The 16,947-nt window shown below is 39.4% G+C and overlaps 1 protein-coding gene across 7 annotated transcripts in view; it reads left to right on the top strand.

Annotated features, from left to right (window-relative positions):
* The window catches only part of pde1cb (phosphodiesterase 1C, calmodulin-dependent b), a 118,655-nt gene that overhangs the window by 89,725 nt on the left and 11,983 nt on the right, over positions 1-16,947 (top strand). For all 7 annotated transcript variants that reach the window (XM_042220294.1, XM_042220291.1, XM_042220292.1 and 4 more), the window contains 8 exons: positions 2,321-2,434; positions 5,398-5,580; positions 7,553-7,619; positions 7,845-7,961; positions 8,253-8,393; positions 10,232-10,332; positions 11,904-12,032; positions 12,499-12,600. In XM_042220294.1, coding sequence (XP_042076228.1) covers positions 2,321-2,434; positions 5,398-5,580; positions 7,553-7,619; positions 7,845-7,961; positions 8,253-8,393; positions 10,232-10,332; positions 11,904-12,032; positions 12,499-12,600 — 954 coding nt within the window. The remainder of the gene's footprint in view (positions 1-2,320; positions 2,435-5,397; positions 5,581-7,552; positions 7,620-7,844; positions 7,962-8,252; positions 8,394-10,231; positions 10,333-11,903; positions 12,033-12,498; positions 12,601-16,947) is intronic.

The raw sequence follows: 16,947 nt of genomic DNA, 5'->3' as shown, positions 1-16,947 counted from the left end.
ATGAGGGAACTGATGCCCAGGTCTGTCAGTTTCCTGATGAGTTGTGAGGGGTGGATTGTATTGTATACGTCCACACTAATGCGTTTTCATTTGAAAACGCATCGTTTTCTCTCCGTTTTGGCCTCCCGTCCACACTGAGTCGGCATTTTCGCTTATGGAAAATGCAGTGTTTTGAAAACGCTCTCGAAAACGCATACATTTGAAAACTGTGCTTTCGCGTCGCAGTGTGGATAGCGAGCACAGAGACTTTCTAAAACGATGAAGCATGTTAGTCATATGATGAAGTCATGTGACCAATTAAACTAAGATAGCAGAGTGCATTATACAGCAGTTGTCTTGTTTGCTCTCACTTTTGACAGCCCTATTACAGATTAATATCAGTCTGTACATGCTCCAGATAGCTTTTCTTCAAATTCTTTAATTCTCACTCCCTTTGGCAACTTTGTACTTTTGTGTTACTCGCAGCAACAACTCCACCTCATTGTTAGTCCATTTAAGTAACTCAGTGCTTTTCCTCGACATTTTGCCGCAATGTTTCAAAAAAGCCGGAAAGTAATAAAGCGGCAGACAGAAATGAGGCAGGCCGAATCTTGTTGCATTTCACGCATGCACAGGACTGGAGTGTAAGCGTTTTCGGCCGTTTCAATGTGGACGTGCAACTCTGTGAAAACAACTGAAAATGCTAGTGTGGATGCGGAGCGTTTTCAGACGTTAACACCGTTTTCAAATCTATCCGGGCTAGTGTGGACGTAGCCTCCATCATCGGTAGCCAAGCTCAACACATAAGCTGTGAAAACACTGGCGATTACATAAATGAACAATAACAACGTGGGACCAAACACAACATAACAGCAATAACTTATAGCCTTGTAACTTAACATACTAACATAAATACTCTCACAAGTCTTTTGCCAATCAAGCTGATTTTGATTCTGATGTTTCTGCACAGCAAAGTGTGTGTTACTGGCCTTGCTGTCAGGTATACATGTTGAAATGCATGCTCTCTCTCTCTTTCTCTGTGAAAACGTCTTTCAGTGGTCTAAAGGAAACCAAAATGGTGGAGATGCATTTTCACAGAAACATTTTGGAGTCTTTGCTTGGTAAAATTTGCTACTGCTGTCAGGGAATGTAATCAATGAGTGCATCGAAACGCTCCTATTCCCCCATCGCTCTGCTTAATAATTCAACAACAAGCGTAGCCTCTCTGGGCTTTCACTGTGAAAGGTAAAGCATGACCTCCAGCACAGCAGCAGGTGGTGCACACACTGGTTACTCTGTGCAAGAATGGAAGATGGAACTTGCTTTTCTCTTTAATTCTATTATTGGACTTGAGGGTTTGAGGATATTACACTCTGCACATGGGTCTATAGTCACATGTATTACTTAATAATAGAGCATAATAGAATCTGAACTATCTAAGAAAAACATGCGACTCTAACCTAGTTTTGCAGGCATGAAAACATTTTTTTTAAAAATACTTGGTGTCAAAAGCCACGTATTAGGAGCACTTGGAACAGCAATATTAGAGCTGCTTTATTTAAAATAGCCAACTGTCAAAACACAGTGTACACACATCAAAGATGTGCAATTTTTAGAACGGTGAGACCTTTCAAACAGCAGACAGTGTCTCTCGACAGAGCAGAAAAAAGCACAGGTGAAACTAATAATGTTAACAATTGTTCAGTTCCAATTAAGTGTCCCAGCAGTGACCAAGCATGTAAAATAACAACCATCTGTAGCTCACGAATATAAGAAATGCAGTCATTATTACTTTTTACCCGTGTTTGACTAGAATGTCTCTTGTGAAAATGCCCCACTGGATGGTATTATACCTATACAAATCATTTGGACAGGACATGATATTTTCAAGGAAGTTTTAATGGAAAAGTATAGAAAAGAGAAAAGCTATCTAACGCTATTCTAGCCCAACTTCTCTCATCCCAGTCTGAAAAGGACAGGAGGGTGAATCTCATCTTGTAAGTTTGAGAATTTAGTTTTATCTGGTTCTCTGCTGCTGTACTGCTGTTCAGTCACTTTGTGTGGGCGGACAAACCCGCGTCTCCAAAAAAACACAGTTAAATCTAGCTTATAGGTCAAGCTGTATTTTGTTTGTGGTCTATTGCTGCCTACTTTGCAATTTGTACTGCAAATACGGGTTTGTTTTGGCACACACACACACACACACACACACACACACACACACACACACAAGGAACACAACCCAGATGGGGTTAATCCAATATCATTTACGATAGTTTATCATGTCATATGTCATGGGTGTAATCCCATTTGTTAAATGACTTTTGGATCTCTGTTTTAGATTACGATGTCTGGTAAAGCAACTGGAGAGAGGAGAGGCTTCACTTACTGACCTCAAGAAAAACCTTGAGTATGCGGCGTCTGTGCTGGAATCTGTTTACATCGAGGAAACAAGGTAAGAAAATGTTGGAAGTTGCTTTAAAATGGTCCATTTATCAAGAAAACCCTGCAGCTCTAAGGCCAGAATTTGCTGAAGTGGAAACTGGCTTAAGTAATCTGGCATCAGTGCTACAGTAAAGATTATAGAATAATTCATATGTCATGATTTTAATTAGTTTTTATGACTCTAAATAGAATTTACAGACCAGAACTTGAAATACTGGTTTAATTTTCTACCCTGTGCTAGAATGTCTGACAAGTAACTTACATACAGCCACTGGTATAATAACTAATCACAGAAAAGCAGCCCCCACATTGCCTCACAACATAACAACTAATCACACAGATCATCTCTCCAGCTGATTCAGTCTAGCTCAGCCGTAGCTTCCTGCTGGCTGTATGTTAACAAATTCTAAATCTCCTTCTTTGCTGGCAGCTGGAAAAAATAACCTTTAAGCTAGCTACCTAAAAGAAACTAAAACCTGTGGGGGGCATCTTTACATGTAGGAGTTTGATCATTATTATATTGGTGCTTGCCTTCCTGTAGACCAAAACAAGATTTTTCCAGTGGAGTTTTGCATCAATGCATCCTGGGCTCAGTGCCACCAGAGACAGGTGTGACTGGGTTAAAGAAATATAAAGAAGCCAGAATGATTTCCTCCTGTACCAGAATGAAAATGTGTGCTGCCAGACCAGCACTGACACAGCACTTTGGAGACACGTTTGGCTGGCTGTGTGAAACAGGTTCTCTGCTAGTGTGCTCATGCTACACAGCAACAGAAGATTGGTTGTTTTCATTGGCTTAACCTTAGCCATGTAAATAAACTGCCATCATTAAAATGCATCATAACAATGTGGACATCTACGTCTGCCTCAGCAACATCTGTACTACCATAGATAACACCTCGTCTGTTCTCCTCTTTCTTTTATGGCATATTAACAATCTGATAATGCTGCTATGTTATAATGCAGGATATTGTAATAAATTGTAAGCAGTAAATATTTGGGGACAACTGGAAAGATTCAGAACATCAGTTCTGATAATCATCCTGATACTATAAAAGGCTGATCAATGCTTTTCAGATTTTTCATACTTTTCAGATCAGATTCTTACAAGCAACACATTTTCATAATATCCATTCATCCATTTTCTCATGTGTATCCAGTTCAGGGTCATAGTGAGGCTGGAGTCTATCACATAAAACGTGGGGCACATAAACTACCCAGAAGTAGATAAGTTGTTAATGTTTGCTGCACCTCAGCTTAATGTAACATTAAAATATTGTTACTACTGTTAATTAATGATAGTTAGCTCGTTAATTAATGATGAGAACAACAAGCCCTCCTCATTTGTTTCTCCAAGGCAAGTGAAGGCATTTACACACAGATGTGGATTTCTCATCTTCATTTTCTCAATAACAACAAATGTTTTTACAGGAAAGGGATGTTAATAGAGATGCACTGATTGCAATTTCTTGGCCAACAACTACAATTTCTGATGTTTTTCTAAGTATGACCTACTGATACAATTTTCTTTTCCAATTATAGTTTCTATTTATAGGACATTTAACCGACAGCATGTATAGTCAAAAATAAAAATTTCTGTAATACATAAATACGGTTTTAATCATAACTTTTTCAGCTGAGTGGAGGTGATTTAAGTGATTTAAGAGCACATCAGTGTGCAGCCATGAGTGTGCGCAAGTGCGTTGCACTTGCATGAAAGGGACCAGGTCATGATTAGACATACTTGAGACTGACCGGCCAGTCACCAGTCCAGGCTGGATGATTGGTGGATCTTACCTGAAGGACCAGGGAATCCTCTGAAGTTTAGGGGTAAAAGATAAAGCCCTCAGCCACAACAAGGTAATAAGCCACTTAGGGATCAATAATAATGATCCAACTATATAATAGTTGGATCATAAGCCTGGTCTTCCATAAGAGCAGGCTTATGGAATTATGAAAACCTCTCATCATCTAGATATCAGAGTCATTTTACATAATCAATATTTTTGCATTTCACACTTTCAAGTGGTAGCCAGATCTTTTTCTCAGAGGTTGACATAGCTGCTGATTGGCCAAGCATCAATATCAGATAGACAAAGGGATGGTACAAGTTTGCTTTTTTACCTTAAATGACCTGCATTACCTTCAATGTGAGAAATTTACTCTTCATCAATGTACTTCACTTACCACTGAAGTTTTCTGTGACAAACATGGGCAAGGGGTATATACATTTAATAAGTGGTCTTTAAATTTCAAAAGAACAAAATACAAATAATTTCTGTTCTGCTGCCCCTCTGGCCAAGTTTAAAAATAGAAAATTACTTGGGTAAAGTCATAGAATCATTGGTGTCACTGCACATTTTAAAATTTATTATTAGGAAATATAGTAGGTCAGTATATTTCAAAAGTCCAGTGGAGGTCCAAAATCTGAGATACGACCAGGCTTATGGAATTTTGAAAACCTCTCATCATCTAGATCCAGTCAGATTAGGGTCAGCAATGGCAGCGCCACCCTAGGATGGAGGATGATGAACTATCCAGTGCAGAATCCATGTAGCGCCATAAAACCTATGTTGTGAATGCTTTCTCCCCCCCACCCCCCTCTCCATCTCTCTCTCACTCTCTCTGCCTTGCGAGCATGTATTTAGTTCAGAGGGTTTGCAGGCTTTGCTCTTGATCCCTCATACATGTCAACACAACAGGGTGGCTGTGGAGAATTATAAATTGGATTGGTATTCTGCGTCCCGGTGTTTCAAGAGGCCTGGGTTGTTTTGATCTTACATAAGAGGTAATATTATTTGATGGACAGCATTAGGATTTGAGTTCTATCCTTTGTGAATGTAAATGTGCAATAAACAATAAATATTTTAGTAAATCTTTGGTCTCTGCATCTTCCTTTTTTGTACCTTTATTTCTGTCTTGCACTACTACTACTACCACTACTAATAATAATAATGATGTGGTTTCTTCCAGGCGCTTGGTGGACACAGAAGATGAACTCAGTGACATTCAGTCAGAGTCGGTGCCTTCAGAAGTGCGAGACTGGCTGGCCTCCACCTTTACCCGACAGATGGGCCTGATGCTAAGACGTAACGAGGAAAAACCTCGCTTCCGAAGCATCGTCCACGCCGTTCAGGCTGGAATATTTGTTGAGAGGTAGAATTTGTTTGTGTCGCACAAAAACACTTCCACGATCACATCCGAGCCTGGAGCCATCAGCCTTAAATAATTCATGGCCTATCACCTTTTATTTCCCCCCTTGCCAATCTATTATTGGTGCATCCAAATCAGTGTCACGACTTGAAGCAGTTCAATCAGCGTCTTTAGTTTGGCCTTGCATAACAAATGGATAGAAGACATGGTGTTCTAAAACTGTTTTGTTTGCTTTTGTTTGTTAAAGTAGTTCAAAGTTTTGTGTAATTTAATGAGGAATAGTAAATAACTGAGTTATGCAAAGGCTCGAAACTTATTTTAAGTCACCCATTTTATTGCACATGCTGTTTGCTTTTGTTTGTGTCTGGATAGATGATATGTTGATGTGTAAATTTGATATGACATAAGTCTTTTTAGATGAATCATGAAAAACATTTGAAGGCAATAAGGCAAATACTAAAATGCAGTAATATAACTTTCTTTTGTACATAATTTAAGAGTAGTTATTAAAGCTAGGGGTTGGCAACATGTTTTTGGCACTATTAGACGAAAAGATCAATAATAACCTTTCAGCATATAGTAATTCAAGTGGTCTGGAAGGGAACTAGTGCCTCTCCTCTGGTCATTGTTTACAATCTTTAGATAATCAAATCATGACAGGAGACTTTGACCGCAGGTCTTTTTACTCTAGTTCAGATGAAGACGTATGAGGTGTCTAAAAAGCAAAAAAGACTTTATAGTGAGAGGCAGGGGTGCAGGTTAAGTAGAATCCTTTACCGAGGGAAATAGTAGTTCTTTGTAGCCAAAAAAATAGTTTGAGACTTTACTTTTGGCAGGTGTAAAGCTCATATATAAGAGGCTCTTAGAATAGATAAGCAAAAGCTGGAGGAGGAGGGTTGTCTGTTTTTAGGTTTTTCTTTATTTACATCTGTTGGTGCTTTAATAAATACTTAGGTATACAGCAGAGGGAGGAAGGATTCAAAGCAGTAAAGGTGAGAGAGGCAAACCGTTTGGCACATTTATTATTCAATTACAATATATATACATATGTAAATAATATATTTTTTCTGTCTTGCAATGTAAATCTCTGGTATATTATTGCTGATAGGTGATGAAGTTCTTACTTAAGACTGCCTTATCTGAACGTGTGAGCACCAAACTGAATGACAGCGACTGACAAGTAGGAGAGAGAGGAAATAATTCAAAATTTAAAGCCACACTCTTTGGTTAAAATTTCAATCTGCTGGAAATGTGTGTGCATCCTCGGAACGCTGGCTCTCTCACCTGAGTCAACAATACATCATCAGTTCCTTGGCAAGCCTGGCTAAGCACAATCATTCGGAGAGCTGCATACAGCTCTAGGCTGTGCTTTATCACACAGTAACATGCAACATGTATTTGTTTAAATCAGTAAGCCTCTAACATGTGAGTTATAATCTTTCTTAATCTGTTTTACAGTGAAGCCATATTGGAAAATGGAGGATTAAAGTGAAAATGTGGAACAGCGTGGTGCACTCTGAGCTGTCCACTATCTGTATAGATATCTGCCATTCATTACAACTATTGTGATGCTAAATTTGAATCTCTAGCATCTGTTCTTATTCCACTAAATTGCGAGATGCTGAGCACCACACACTAATTTTGTAGCCATCCAACTGAATCTAATGACTCGTTGGTCTCATGGGGAATTATGTAGCTTGTGTTGCAGCTTGCAATGAAGTAAAACTATATTTTATCCTCATATGTGAGGATAAAGCTTTCGCATGTAAAAAAAAAAAGACAAAAAAAAAAAAGACTAGCTTGCAAAGCATTTACCTCTTCTCAACCTAACCTGTCTAATATAGCTTCACAGTGAGTTGTGCATATTTGAAGCTTTAGGGAAACCAGCAGGCTGTGGTTTGGGGTTGGTGTAGTAACCTCTGCTGTTTGCACTCAGCAGTGCTTTTCATTTGATGTTTTTATCTCGTTCAAACAGGATGTACCGGCGTACCTCCAATATGGTGGGACTCAGCTACCCGGCCTCTGTCATATCTGTGCTTAAGGTATTAACGTGCGCACTCACATTCAAAAAGAAACATACGCATAAGGAAAAGTTACTTGGTGCACACATACACGCTGTGAAAATCGACATACTCTGAAATATTTATATGAAGTGGACTTTTGGCACCGTTTGTTTGTGTTGTGTGTTTTCCTTTTGTGTTGGTAGAGGATGAATAAGTTGTTTGACAAGGATGGTGTCATTATTTAAATGTTTCTCCTTCATACAGAATGTTGACAAGTGGTCGTTTGATGTCTTCGCTCTGAATGAGGCCAGTGGAGACCACGCACTTAAATTCATATTCTACGAGCTGCTCACAAGATATGATCTCATTAGTCGTTTCAAGGTAAAGCCCCAAGGAAATAATGTACCACCTGAAACTGATATGTGGTGGTTTATGCCATTAAAACAAGAAAAACTATTCAGTATGAGTAAGAATCTTCACTGTTCCTTATTTGATGGATGTGGGCACACTCTCCTCTCCACCTTAGAATAAGATTATCTCACTAAATTTTAATCATTATATGAAGGGGGCTGGCCACATTTCATCTCAACTGATAGTACATCATTCAAGTCACCAGATATCTTGGAGAAGGGTTTCCTGTTTACATTTTCTTGTTGTTTTGTCTAATGTCAGATCCCAATCTCTGCGGTGGTGTCATTTGTTGAGGCCCTTGAGGTCGGATACAGCAAACATAAAAACCCCTACCACAACCTGATTCATGCTGCTGATGTCACACAGACTGTGCACTACTTGCTACTCAAGACTGGCATGGTGGTGAGTAAATCATGGACAAGTTAGGTAACATAATGTTATACACATACATACAGTAACCTGCTAAAAAGAAACAAGCAAAAAAAAACCCCAAAAAAACTGTTGACCATCTTGGTTTAGTTCCAAGAAAGCAGGCTCACGGGATCGAAGCTTAGTCTGTGAAAGTGAGGGGATTTTATCCACATGGTATTCAGAACATCTCTGTCAGCCTAATTGCAGCTTTGCCTGACATTCAGCTTTTAAATATGGCTTTTTTTAGCCTGAAGAATCCATGAACCATCTTTTTAGACAAAAAAATAAACAAGAGCCAAAATTAATTCTAGGAAGGTTGAAAACATCTAAGGAATAGGCACCGAATATAAAATAAAATATTACCTCTTGCCTTTTTTTCCTGGGTATATCATTGCTGCTCCATAGATTTTGCTGCTTTTGCTCTTTTTACTATCAGGTGACCTATATTTCACTTCTTTGCACCGAGGTGACTTTAGGGCATTTCTGATGCAGCATTTATTCAAAAAAGGAATAAAAAACACTAGCCTGAGTTCAAAGTCCCTAACCAGCCGGCTGCCCCCGCTTCCAGTGTTTTTATTTAATCACCTTAATAAGGTGGCTGCGACAGCTGTCGACATGGTATGTTTCTCTGGGCAGTGCCTTGCGGAGGAAACCACATTACTGCTAGAACCACAGGCTCCTTGGAGAGCAGGTGAAGGACATCTATCATTTTGCAGGCCCTCCAGACTCCATTAAATCAACAATCAACAGGTCATTCATAAAGCAGACCCATGAGGAAATACAGTGAATGGTGGATCAGCCATCATGCATCCACCCTGTTTTTAATGACTCCTCCACCCCCCACTGTTGATTAGTCACCAATATCGACTGGGCTTCCTGAGCTAAATCCCCACTCTGTGTATGTGAGGGCACTCAGATGCATGCACATCTTAGAGGGGAAAAAGCCCTGATTACAGTGTGCTGATTACAGATTAGATTTTAGATTTTATAGATGAAACTAATGATTGATTCACTGAAAAAAAATCTGCAAATCCACCAATAATATTAACTAATTATATATTGAAGAGTTGTTATCGATCTTCCTCACTGACATCTCGGCCAGAAATGAAATAAGATTATCTCAAACTATTCCTGCAACAGTGTGCTGCTGCACTGACATTATCTTCTTTGCTGTAATCATGAATCACACATCAAACAGCTACAACATGCCCCAAAAACACACATAGGAAGGTGTGATGTGTAGTCTCACCTTGTGACACTAAACTTATAGTAAACTTAAAAAAGAGACTTGTGGGGTTTTTTTTGTAATATTTGGTGACATATGTGGAACAAAGCAGATTGACAGACCATCACAGAGAAACTGAAACCAGAAGTGATGAAGTGAGAGTTTAAAATGCAATTTTCAATAGAGCTTGTCTTATCTAAAGTTTCTTTTTTGCTTTTCTAACCTTTTCCTCTATCTCCTTCTTCCCATTTGTTTCCTTTCATCCCTGACGGTAATGTATTTCTCGTGCCGCATACTTCTCTGGATCTTTTATATCACTTTTCGCCTCTACATTTTTATGGCTTGATGTTCTATTCCCTGCGTCTCTCTTTTTTCAATTCACTTGCTTCTCATCTCTCTTCTCTAATTTTTGTCCATTCTTTTCATTACTTTCCCCACCTCCTTTTCCTGTCAACGTCTGTCTTTTTCATGTCGTTACCTCTTCTCCTGAACACCGTTCCCTCTTATATATCCGTCTTAATGCCCTCCTCATCATCATCCTTACCTCACCCCTCCTTTTCCCTCGCTCCCTTGTCCTCCTCTTTTCTTCTTCTTTTGCCTCCAGCATTGGTTGACTGAGCTTGAGATCTTTGCCATGATCTTTGCGGCGGCGGTGCATGACTACGAGCACACGGGGACCACAAACAACTTCCACATTCAGACAAGGTAATGGATCATTAAATCATAAATGCATGGCACTGACTCGCCCGATCAATGTTTTCATTTGCAGCAAGAGGGCTTTACAATCACACTGTGATCGCCTGCAGTGCAGTAATAACACTGGGGCTGGTCGGGAGTCCAGATGAACTCCAAAACTCATCCTCTTGAAAAAAAAATCTGTTCTACAAAACAAGGAATTGCTCAGCATTTTTCACTCTTGTCAACTTGAAAGAAAAACATTTACCATCATTTGGAAAAAAAAGGAAAAACAATTCACAGGACTCTATATACAGCTATGAAAAACTAAGTATACCATTACAGCTTCTATAGGACTTAAGATAAGTAGCTGATAGGTGCTGATAATAAAATGCATTTGATTAATTGATCATCAGCAACTGTGACCATCTCTGTAAAAGCAGAAGTTTTGGCAGCTTACAGGTCTAAAGCATTTAGGTGTTTGTTAACAACATGTTACAATCTTCTGAGTAGTGGATGCCCCAGCAAATTAACCCCAAGGTCAGACCTTGCAGTGCTAAGAGAAATTTTGAAACCACAAGACAATATCAAACTCACACAGATATAATGTTAATGTTCCTGACGGTACAGTTGGAAGAAGGCTGCAGAGTTGGAATGGTTGCCAGGAGAAAACCTCTTCTCTTTTTGGGCCTGAACAAACCCAAAAACATCTGGAAAAGTGTTCTTTGGACAGATGAGACCAAGGTGGAGATGTCTGACCACGATGCAGAGTGTCACATTTCGTGAAAACACAGCATATCATGACAAACACTTCATACTAGCTGTCAAGCATGGTGGCAGAGAGGTGATGATTTGGGTTTGTTTTTCAGCCACAGGACATTTTAGGGCAAAATATGGGCCTAAAATCATGGGGGTGTACTTACATTTTCACAGGAGCAGATAGTCCTTTGAAACTTTTTTGGCATTTCACCTAACACAACAATTTAAATCTATTATTATGAGAAACAAAATGATTTCTTTTGACCAGTGCCCTCCTATTTTTAGGATGCATGAACGTCATTTTATTCATTTTTGATTTAGAACCTTAGAAGAGTCAGTGTTCCTTAGCCTTTCAATAAATAATGAAAGTTTTTTTAAAAGAATATGTTAGCTTTGATGCAAGTTTAAGTAAATAATACCCTCCACATGTTATTTTTTTATTTTTTCTGTTTATTCTTTTCATTGTTTTTCTGTTGCATTTGGCAGGTGAGAGTTCAACCAAATTTTAGTCTTTGACCATGTCAGATGGATTTGCCAGGAAAGAAATGTGTCAGATCTTTCACTAGTTGCCAGACTGCAGCAATAGCTTTGTTGTGCACTCAGTGTTTTGAGCACAGCACTCTTTATAGTGTCATCAAGCTACAGTTTTTGAACTAAAGTAAAACAGAAGCAGCTAAACGAATCTCAAGTAGGCAACCAATTTGGATCTTTGATTTTGACTAGCATCTGCAAAAATGTTTAAAGGATTTAGTAACATCTGTGGATCCCTCATGTGTTTTCTGAGCTGTTTGATTTCCCTGCAATAGCCCAAGAAAAGAGTTTTCTTTCTTTTGGACTGACAGGTCAGACACAGCTATCCTGTATAATGATCGTTCAGTATTGGAGAGTCATCATGTCAGCGCAGCCTATCGCCTGCTGCAGGACGATGATGAAATGAACATCCTCTACAACCTTTCTAAGGATGACTGGAGGTCAGTAACACAGACAGAGAATGATAGGAAGGGTGCAGGATAGGTGAGTGACAGCAAAGGGGATTAAAAGTCAGATGTAAAAATATCACATAAGAACAGACAAAGCATGAATAAAACCAAGCAGAGCGCACAGGTCAAGCAGTCTCACAATGAACACCTACTCAAAGTAAACTGAGCTCCTGTTTTTCCAGGCTACTTACACACAGTAGAAACACAGAGTCAAAATCAGCAAAGCTGGATTACCTCCAAGGCTCAACAACTTTATAGAAATGGAACTGTTATATGAAGATAGCTCTAATCTGATTACATACAGCATAAGATACTGTCAAATCAGATATAAATAGTTCTCAAAAACCGCCTTCATCTAATTACAAAGACTTCAAAATAAGTCAGCTTTTATTAGCCGCAGGTTTGACCGTTTTTTATGCTGCACATGGCTCACGTTTTCTCTCCTTTTTTCATTTAGAGAGCTGCGGGCTTTAGTAGTGGAAATGGTGCTGGCTACAGACATGTCCTGCCACTTCCAGCAAGTTAAGGCCATGAAGAACTTCCTACAACAACCGGAGGGGTCAGTTGCCATTTCCTTCATTACAGTTTATAATGTGCGCCCTTGCCCCTGCAATTTACATACCCATTACCCCCGCTATCAGCCACCATTTACTAACCACCTGCCATTTACAACCTAATTAATCCTGCCCCGAAGGAGGCACTTGGAGAGAAACACTATAAACAGGCCTGTTTTATATCAGGTGGACCTCTGGAATGAAAAACAAGGGAGGATTTCTGTTGCTCAGGTGTTGTTTACTCAACATAAAAAAATTAAATTCAACGAGTCATTTGCTGCCAAATAGTACCAAATGTCGCACATTACACAGTGCAGGTATTCAACAGAGAATTACCACGGTGCCTCTCAGGCACAAACGCAGCTTGTTTCTCTGTGCTGGACGTCTGCAACAGAGTTACGGTGTAGTCACACCAGATTTGGCAGGGTGAAATTTATTTACACACTGTGGCTAAAAAAAAAGAGCCGCTGCCAGAAATTGCTGGCAGGTTTGTTGGCATGCCGTCCTTTTGCTACTGCTGATGAGCTAGCAGAAAATGTTTCATTTTCACAGAAAAAAAATATAGCACTTCCTTTGACAGAATTATTGTTGTGCTGCTTGTATTCTTTAGCATTAATGCTCCCTCACACGTTACAGTCGCTAATATTCTCTGGGTGTTATACTTTGGTAAAGAATATCAGAACTCATTTGCACAGCAGAAGATATGAGCAGAATCAAAAATGGAGAAATGAAAAAAATGGAACTTCTCAACTGTTTCCTCTCTTAAACAATTTAGACAAGAGGAAGACAAGAAGAGAACTTATCAATAACATCACCCAGAAACAATGAGGGAATAACACTCTTTATCTCTCTACCTTGCAATGTTCCCCTGGGAATCCTTGAATCCTGGCATTCATGTGGATGTTATTCTTACATGCACCAGCCACCTAAACATTGTTACACACTATCTGATGGAAGCTTCCTCCCAAGCAGGATAATGTCCCTGATAGTAGAAAACAAAAACTAAAGTATCTAACAGAGCTGGTTCTCTCACAGACTGACTTGGCTGTTGTGAGCTGCTGATGTTCACATTTTATATTCTTATCTCTTATTATGCCACAGGGATGCCTAACTGACACAAACTAGGGAAAATAAATGGTACACAATTTCATCCCAGAATGGAATAATCATAAAAAAAGGAAAAGAGTCAAATTAAAACAAAGTCACTTATGGGATAAACTTTCATAAGTGCGTTCCCAAAATCTAATACAGACTACAAAATGAAGTAAACTTGTCAAGAAGGCTACCATGCAATCTCTTGTGTATTTTTTTTATTTATGTTGAACCCATACAAACCTCATAGATTGGCAACAGATGTGATGTAGCGTTAATGAGGCGAAGTGGGAGCCAAAGTAGGGCTACAGCTCGCAAGTGACCTTGCAAAGACGCTGTTTTTTAGGTTTTTAACTCTGGAAAATATCCAGAGAATAAAGTAAGAAAATGTCAGGAGTTGCCCTTTTTCAGCAAGACTGCGCACTTAAGATGCGTTCTCACTACTGCAAATACTCTGTTTGCTTAAGGCAAAGGGAACTGTTTGGAGAGACCGTGCAAGAGGAAGGACACGTGACGCCTTTTGTGAATTCAGTAGATATTTGCCTGCTCTGTTCTCACATAGACTTGGTCGGATATTATGTGGATGTCGTACTAAAGGGGTTGTATATAAAGGCCTGTTTAATATCCAATCTCACTGCGATGGACACCTTAGGTTTGTACCTCTGACAGTTAATATCAGGCTTCTGTTCCTGAGTAAAAAATGACTCGAGCCACAGAACTGTGAACCAGTGCAGAGAAAAGACCCACACATAAAAAATATGGATGGCAAATTATGCTGAGGTGGTTCTTAATGTTATCCTAGAGAGAGAATGGCTACAACTTTGCTTCTCTTTAAAATTCTTGCAGTGAATCTATATAAAAAACAAAGTTTAGGCCCTGCTTTGCTTAAACTAAATGGTAGTGAATGATGTTAGATATGTGCCTGATTCATTTAGAAGTTCTACATAATACTCTGTTGGTATTTTTAAGTGCATTAATGGTGTGCATCTTTTTAAGCACTTTAAGCACCCTAACACGACTGCAGTGACCGATAACTGTTGTACATGCAGACACTGAGCTGAAGCATGCATACAGAAATAAAAACACTATCAAGCAAACTATCATGCAATGTGATGACTCATCAGTGCTGATGCAGCTGCCGCATTGACAAGAAACATGTTGACCTTCAGGGTATTCTTTTCACCGTGATAATGCCGAGCACTTATCTGAAAATTACTCAGAAGGCACTGATATGTAGATAAGTGGCTTCCTAAAAATATATATTGGTATCAACAATATTGTGTTCCCTGTATTTGTGAATATAACTTGAAAATTGCTGACCTGAAGGTAATCGTCAAGGGAGAGTATTGGGTGCTCACACACACGCACACACGCAAGCATGCACCAAAATAAGAGATTGCAGTCTGCAGGGAGCTGTGATGCTGAATAGACTCTAATGTGAAGTAATTCAAACCAGACTGCTGCAGGCCTGCTTAGAGTGCACTTTAAGACCCAATCTGCCACAAATGGAATAAGGGGAAAAAACGTGAGCTAGTCTTTTTCACCTCTGTTTAACCTCTGCTATGCATGTATTATTGTGCCTGCATTTTCATGCGACTGCCTATTTTCTATATGTGTCTGTTCATGATTCAGTCCGTTTACCATGAGATTTTGATATTAGGTTACGATTTCTCTAGAGCTGAGATGATCTTCATACTGTGTTTTAATGTGGAAGTAATATGAATGAAGAGGACTTTTGGATGGCTGGATGGAAGACTATACAGATAGACACATAGTGGTGGAGGTAGGGGGTTCCTTACTGTAATGAAAATGGCGCATTTCATCTTTTTGAGTACTGAAAATTAGATTTAATGGAAATGGGAGATGGCCTGTGTTTGTATAGCGCTTTCCTAGTCCCTAAGGACCCCAAAGCGTTTTACACATCCAGTCATCCACCCATTCACACACACATTCACACTGGTGATGGTAAGCTACATTGTAGCCACAGCTGCCCTGGGGCGCACTGACAGAGGCTGCCGGACACTGGCGCCACCGGGCCCTGTGACCACCACCAGTAGGCAACAGGTGAAGTGTCTCGCCCAAGGACACAACGACCGAGACTGTCCAAGCCAGGGCTCAAACCGGCAACCTTCCGATTACAAGGCGAACTCCCAACTCTTGAGCCACGATCACTTAAGATAGTTATAAATACGAAATTATACATGTATTGTATGTATTGTACTATATGTTACTGTGATACCCACGATTATGTCTTTGTGATCTAAGAACTGGTGTCACAAAAGTGTGACCAACACAGTCATCACTGAATTGGCCGTTATTTTGGCTTCAAGCCAATATCTGTAAATCCTTGTGACTGCACGTGTGGTCAGCCCAGAAACAGAAAGACATAAAAACTCAAATCAACTACAGACTACTGGCTTTCTGGATCATGCTACATTTGTTATGTCCAGGATCACATTATGCTATGATTACACACATACACACAGACCCACAAGGTGCAAACAATACCAACTATGTTATCGCATTTAGTAAATAATCTACGTTTAAACAACAGATATGCAGTCATACTGTTTAAACACCTGCCACACTCCTCACAGCCGCCTTTGTAGTAGTTCTCACTACAGTTGGTGTCTCCAGGACCTCGTTATACTATGATTGCACATGCACACACACATAGACACACATACACACACTTGAAGACTCACAAAGTGAAAACAAAACCAGTTTTGTTGTCTTGCTGTCATGTTGGAATAGTGTTTTTTTTTTAATATTCTAAGTGACTGGGGACGAAAAACTAAACTCAAGCCAGTGAATGTGCAGTAAAACATAAAACACAATAAAAAGCTAACCTGTCACTTAGACTGAATTTCTTGTACAGACTCATTTCTGGACAGCTGCAGACTCTTGTGCAGCTGTGCCAGGGATACTTACCGTTATTGGCATTTTCTTGCATCTTTTCTGGGGTCTTTCATTAATCTTATCCAAGATTAATCTGCAATGTCTTTGTAACAACTTATATTTTTTATTTTTTTTGCCAGGTTTTTGGCAAAACCTGAAGCTGGAACTTGGCAGATAAAGTACTTCTGACTCACATTCATTTTTTAAAGCCAGAAACACAAAAATGATCAATCAATACACTTTATCATGATACCTCCAAAATCAATTAGCTGCATCGCAAATAGTTATGTCCTTCTTTCCTTCTATCATTTTCTTTTTTCTTTAACAATAGCTTCTTTTTTCATTTATAAAAACACACATAC

This window comes from Haplochromis burtoni, unplaced genomic scaffold, assembly GCF_018398535.1.
Source record: "Haplochromis burtoni strain Fernald_Lab_line unplaced genomic scaffold, NCSU_Asbu1 Contig_3, whole genome shotgun sequence".
Lineage (NCBI taxonomy): Eukaryota > Metazoa > Chordata > Actinopteri > Cichliformes > Cichlidae > Haplochromis > Haplochromis burtoni.
Note: the sequence above shows the minus strand (reverse complement) of the source record. Positions and strands in the feature narration are given on the sequence as shown.